This window comes from Pristiophorus japonicus, chromosome 4 (genome assembly GCF_044704955.1).
Source record: "Pristiophorus japonicus isolate sPriJap1 chromosome 4, sPriJap1.hap1, whole genome shotgun sequence".
Lineage (NCBI taxonomy): Eukaryota > Metazoa > Chordata > Chondrichthyes > Pristiophoridae > Pristiophorus > Pristiophorus japonicus.
In genome coordinates this window covers 161,438,864-161,445,368 of record NC_091980.1, presented here as the reverse complement: position 1 = coordinate 161,445,368, position 6,505 = coordinate 161,438,864, and the positions used below count along the sequence as shown (strand labels likewise).

At 41.8% G+C, this 6,505-nt stretch overlaps 1 protein-coding gene across 1 annotated transcript; it reads left to right on the top strand.

The window, feature by feature from the left end:
* Positions 1 to 852: 852 nt before the first annotated feature.
* On the top strand, positions 853 to 4,553 carry LOC139262711 (EEF1A lysine methyltransferase 3-like). Its single transcript, XM_070877863.1, has 3 exons — positions 853 to 972; positions 3,030 to 3,141; positions 4,078 to 4,553. The coding sequence occupies exons 1-3, from the start codon at positions 853 to 855 to the stop codon at positions 4,551 to 4,553; spliced, it is 708 nt and encodes a 235-aa protein (XP_070733964.1).
* The last annotated feature ends 1,952 nt before the right edge of the window (positions 4,554 to 6,505 follow it).

The following is a 6,505-nucleotide window of genomic DNA, read 5'->3' as shown; positions in this document are numbered from 1 at the left end:
GGTTGTAAATCTGTGGAATTCAATGCCTCAGAGAGCTGTGGAAGCTGGGACATTGAATAAATTTAAGACAGAAAGAAACAGTTTCTTAAAAGATAAAGGGATAAGGGGTTATGGGGAGTGGGCAGGAAGGTGGAGCTGAGTCCATGATCAGATCAGCCATGATCTTATTGAATGGCGAAGCAGGCTCAAGGGGCCGTATGGCCTACTCCTTTTCCTATTTCTTATGTTCTTATGTTCTTATTTGACTCTTCGAGTTTGCTCTACCATTTAATAAGATCATGGCTGATCTGATCATGGACTCAGCTCCAATTCCCTGCCCGCTCCCCATAACCCTTTATTCCTTTATTGCTTAAAAATCTGTCTATCTCTGCCTTAAATATATTCAATGACCCAGCATCCGCAGCTCTCTGTAGCAGAGAATTCCACAGATTTACAACCTTGAGAGAAGAAATTCCTCTTCAACTCAGTTTTAAATGGACGGCCCCTTATTCTGAAACTAGATAAAAGTTTCTTTCGGGATGTGATGGTGTCACCATTGAAACAGCGCTGCTCCTTGTTGGGTTTAACGAGCACTTTTAAGTTCATGCTGAATATGGTCAATTGTTTCATTTAACATTCGTATCCATGTTAAAGTAAAAGGACCTCTCTGGTGCTTTGCTGCGGATCTTCCTGTGATATTCTGAGATTTAACACAATGAAGTCGTGCGCTGCCTTTCTATATCAGAGTTTTCTTTAACATCTTTCTTTAATCCGAGATAAAAACTTGGCGTGGACACTTCGGGCTGAAACCGATAGAAATCCACTGGAAGGAATCTGCTTGGAGATCGCAGAGAGTATGTTCGAAATCAGAGAATGAACAGTTCCGAAGATAACAATCTTCCCAAGGGCTGGGAGGAGATGGAGTATGAATTCAGTGGACACACTTTAAAGATCACTATGTTTAAAAGAGGTAATTTCGGTGTTTCTGTATTTGTCTGGGATACCTGTAAGTCTAGTGGTCTTTTACTAATGTATTCTTTGGGTTGAAAAGCGAAATCCTGACCTGTTGCAAAGCCTTCGCAATTTATCGCTGCAGTTTCAGCTACACTCATTAGAAGCGGATGTAGGGAGGTGCATATCACCAGGGTATGCTTCCGGTCTGATTCCGAAGCAGAATGGTACCAGCCCCTTAGAGAGTGATATCCCAACACGTGGCTCCCCTCGGAACAATGTATCAATGAGATGGGATGTCTATACTGGTTGCCTCGTGATCTAAGCGTACACATCTTAACCCCACAGCTGCTTGTTAGCAGGTGTCTTTTTGCACTAACGTTGTGCACTGGATTTCTGAAGGATTTCCACATTTCCGTTCAACACGAAGGAGGGCGTGTCACAGTCTGCATCTGTCGGCATAAATACTATTTCTACAATTTACTTGCAAAGAAAAATACATCTGCTCGACGATAAAAGACCAGCTGAGTGTTATTGATGATGGCTGCTGGATAAATGTTGGCCGGGCCAACTGCACTGCCAATCATCGAATGGCGCTGTGCAACTACTGGCATCCACCTGAGAGGGCAGACTTTTAACGTATTATCCAAAACATGGCATCTGACTCGCCGCAGCGCCCCTCGGTGCTGTATTAAAGGCTCTGGCGGAATTACATTTTCAAGTCCTCTATAAGAAAATAAGAAACAGGAGCAGGAGTAGGCCATTTGGCTCCTCGAGCCTGCTCCGCCATTCAATAAGATGATGGCTGATCTGATCCTGGCCTCAACTCCACTTCCCTGCCCGCTTCCCATAAGCCTCAACTCCCTTATCGTTCAAAAATCTGTCTATCTCCACCTTAAATATATTCAATGAACCAACCTCCACAGCTCTCTGAGGTAGAGAATTCCATAGATTCACGACCCACTGACAAAATAAATTCCTCTTCATTTCAGTTTTAAATGGGCGAACGCTTATTCTGAAACTATGCCCCCTAGTTCTCGATTCCTTACGAGGGAAACATCCTCTCTGCAACGACACTTTGAAGGACCACAGAATCTTATACATTTCTATAAGATCACCTCTCAGTCTGCTAAACTCCAATGAGTATAGGCTGAACTTTTCTTCATATGGCAACCCCTTCACTTCAGGAATCAACCTCGTGAATCTTCTCTGAACCAGGTCCAATATAAATATATTCTTTCTTAAATAAAGAGACTAAAACTGTACACAGTACTCCAGGTGTGGTTTTACCAACGCCACGTACCGTTGTAGCAGGACTTCCCTACTTTTATACTCCCTCTAATAAAGACCAACATTCCATTTGCCTTCCTAAAGCTTTCCGGTGGGATATGAAATGCGATCCTTCTGACTCACTGATCTGAGGGTGTTACCTTGATGGCCAAGGCTGCCAACAACTATGCTGCTTTTGCCACCAAGCATATAAAGCCAATTAAAGCGACAGACTGCAATGACCACTTGCCTTCAGTAGAAAGTAACCTTTTGATGTCCAATGGCACAAATAGTCCAACACGCTGTCGGCCAGCGATGTATTTCATTCCATTTGGTGTCTTCGCGTGCAATGTGTGCCGTTCATGGAAGTGTCCTGTTTCTACTGTACTTGCGCTGCACATTCACAGTCTGTTTCCTCAGAGCGGCAATACAGTATAACTGCAGTCTAACTCTTTATTTGTAAACTCTCACATCTCTTTTCTCGTATATCCCACACTGTTCTCAGTGAATCTAGCTGTGAAAGATGAATATACTATTTGTAGATACCCGAAGGGATGAGTGGTGATAGTCTGATTGGAACACTCTGCTTTCCATTATATATCTGTCCTTTCCTTGATTCACCGTTGATTCACTCCTACTAAAACTGAGAGTTTGGGAAGGGGACCTGCGAGCAAGATTCTGTCCAGGCTTCTCTGATCTTCCCTCACTGAGGCGCCTGAGTAGCCTTTTAACACATTCCCCACCAGCCAGCCTCCCCTCCCTCTTCCAACATTGTCCTCGTGCTTTTACACATTGTAAATAATGATCTTTATATAAATGTGTTTTTTTAGGGTCTTGTCCTTTGTCGGTACTTTGAGGATGAGATGATTCATTTTACTGTGAAGAATGTGCTTAAACTGGGATTTGGCACCGGGATTGTAGACATTTTAGTGGTATTGCTGGGTCAGTTAATGCTACTTCCTCATTAAAGCGTACATTCCTATAGTTATATTTCATGGTCCTTACTACAGCAGTGTATTTACTGTTCATGTTGCTTAACAGTCTACGTATTATTCATAATGCTTAACCCTCGAGTCACTGTGTTAATCAATCGGTACAATTATAGAGCAGATCCCAATATTACTATTAATCGCGCATACCTATAGTAATTATTTGTCGTGCATTGCGGTCTAAAAACTATTCGCAGTTGATACTCCAATATTATTATTTGTCTTTTTAGACTCGCTAAATACTTCCCGCTGTGCATACTTATGCTACAAGGTACAAGGTAATCACAATTAAGAATATAGGAACAGATGTCGGTCACTTAGCCCGCTAGTCTGTTCCCCTGTTCAAGTAGATCACGGCTCTTGTATATTTTAATTCCATTTATTCGCATTGGATCTAGAAGCCTTAATACCCTTGCCTAACAAATATCTATCAATCTCGTTTTTTATATTTTTCGATTAACTGAAACGCAACAGTTTTTTGGGGGAACAAGTTTTAGATTTCCACTAGCTTTTTTGTGAAGCAGCGCATCATGCCGGAACGCTCTCGCTGTTAGTTTGTTCTGGACCCCACCACCAGAAGAAATATCTACCCTGTCCATTTTTAAAATCCTGAACACCTCAATTAGGTCATCTCTTAGTCTTCTGTATTCAGGGGAATACAAGCCCAATCTATGTACCCTGTCCTCATAATGCAACACTGGGATTATCCTGATAAATCTGCACTGTACCATCTCAAAGGCCAATACATCCTTCCCGGTGTGCAGTGCCCAGACGGAATACGTCAGAAGCATATAGAATTATATTTACTTTCTCTTTCCGGGACCAGAATGTATGTTGCAACTCCTGCTGCGGGGAAACCATAGCGTTATTATTTTATTCTTTTTGCCAGGTGAAGATGTCACCATGACGGACAGACCGCACATTTTGAAGCAAATAGAATACAACGTCTCTGCTAACATTCCCGTCAGCTCCACACATCGTTCAACAATCCGTGCCCTTGCTTGGGGTGACGATCAGGAAAACTTTACAGCCAACTATGATATCATCCTGGGCTCCGACATTGTGTACAGCCCAACGCAATTTCGTTTAGAGACACTGTTGCATCTCTGCAAGGAAAACACAATTTACCTGTCTTCTGAGCTGAAGTACAGAAAGGGGTCCGCCCAATTCCACGATGAGTTGGTGCCCGAGCAGTTTAACAGCAAACTCATTCATACAAGCAAGACCAACTGTATTTACAAAGTGACCAAAAAGGTCCCAGGCGATGAGCACAAGTTCCTGATGCAGAGACGGGCCTATTTTTCACATTACACCATTCTGGGGTTCACCACGCTTACTAACATAAACCTGTACGCGTTCCTTTAGAGGAAACCACGAACGAATGATTCATCCAGCATTTATATAAGTGAAAGCCCATGGCATTGAGGCGTTACTTTTCCGGCCACCCAAAAGCTCACATAACGCATGGACAGGCACGGAGTTTAAATGTGAACGTTATTGATTCACAGTAAAAATCTAAGATCCGAGGGCAGAAATCATTCGGTTCAGTGCCGGTGATGAATGTGCGATTGGACGGATAAGAAATTCGGTCTGTTTATTTAAAATTGGCTTAACTCGTTAAAATAGCTCAGAACGGAACTTCATGACGGCGGCAATTTATTTGCTATCTATGTCAAAAAAGCGCATTTTATCCCTCTAGTATTTATTCAATTCAGGAGATTCACTGAAAAAGCAAATTTAAAACTGCTTCAACTGACCGATATAAACATCAGCCTGGAAATTGCGGTCGAAGGCTTGCTGCCCACCTATGCCTCCGAACCATAAGAAAAACACATACTTACTTGCTGTCTCCGGAGCTTCGGACTCTTGTGGTCCTCAACCTGCAGGCCGACGGCTGAGTAAAGGCCCACGCTTCCCAGGGCCGCATGCGGTTCGCAAGCACCCCTGGGATCACGTGGGCCCACCCAATCAATCAGAAAGGCGATTCCCATTATGCTTATGGGGACGTCATTTACATACGTAAACTCCATAAGCTTAATAGGAGCCACCCAAAAAATACATGTACACAACACTGAAATAAAAAAATCATTACATGTTTAAAATTAGTTAAAATAAAGTTAATTACACGTTTAAAACAAAAAGTTAAAGTTTTGAGAAATAAATGTAAACTTTTTTCAAGGGACCAAGCATAACCTAAACTTTTTTTTACAGGTTTTCCAATGTTAAATTGACTTTTAAAAATATCTTAATGCTGGCAAAAGTAGGTCGTATGCCTGCTTTTACCAGGTATAAGAGTTTCATTGGCATTTTCTGGGCAGAAGTTTCTCCTTCAGCGAATGTCCATTTCCTGGGAATGCAGATGATCCGTGAAGAAGATTCTTGGCAGATGACAAGTTCCGGATTTTCATGCATGTATTGCATGCAGAAACCCGGAACTTGCGGGGCACCATGTACTCATCAGCACCGGAAAATCCAGGCCATTAGAAATCACCTAAAAAATACAATGTCATCCCATTGAAATAGAAATTAATGGTGTCAGGTTCAAAATGAATTAAAATGCCATTTAATTATACATTTAAAATAAAAATTACATTTTTGAAAAATAAATGTGAGCATTTTTAACCAGGAAAAATTGACCTAAACGAATTTTAAATGTATGTGAATGTTTACATTTTTTTTAAATTATTTTAGCATTCAGTTCAACCCTTACACTCGTGAAAGAATATGTTATGCCTACTTTTACCAGACATAAGAAATCAGAATTAGGAACAGGAATATGTCATGCAGCTCCACGAACCTGCTCCACCATTCAATAAGATCTTCGACCTCAAACCCACTTTCTTGCATTATCCCCATATCCCTTGACTCCCTTAATATTAAAAAGGCTTAAGGGTTTGGTGGATATTCGCTGGGCAGTAGTTTAGCACAACTTTGCACCAGCAAAAAATGCATTTCCAGCGATGAGTCCGATCTGACAAGGAGCAACTTAACAGATCGCAAGTTCTAGGTTTTTTTACATGCACATCGTATGTGGAAACCTAGAACTTGTGGAGCACTTATGATGGTGTATGTGCGTAAATGTCATAGGCCCCATAAAATCAGGGCCCTTATTTCAATTTTGTTCTCACTTTGTGGATGTAACTCCACCCTGCTTCTCCATCCATCGGCAATTTTATCTTCACTCTTTCCTCTAGCCTTGAATGCAATTTTCTCCTTGGCAAATTCTAATTGCAAGTTGCTGGGTTTACAGGTGCCGAATTCTCAGGTACCCTCACCAGCTCTTGTGGCTGGACTTCCATCTCCATGACTAAAATAGG

What these genes read in the sequence shown, in the direction of transcription:
- LOC139262711 (XM_070877863.1), top strand. Translation starts at nt 853, where the DNA reads ATGAACAGTTCCGAAGATAACAATCTTCCCAAGGGCTGGGAGGAGATG. An exon ending in ATTTCGGTGTTTCTGTATTT is followed by an intron (nt 973 to 3,029) that starts GTCTGGGATACC and finishes GTGTTTTTTTAG; the next exon opens with GGTCTTGTCCTTTGTCGGTA. An exon ending in CATTTTAGTGGTATTGCTGG is followed by an intron (nt 3,142 to 4,077) that starts GTCAGTTAATGC and finishes TCTTTTTGCCAG; the next exon opens with GTGAAGATGTCACCATGACG.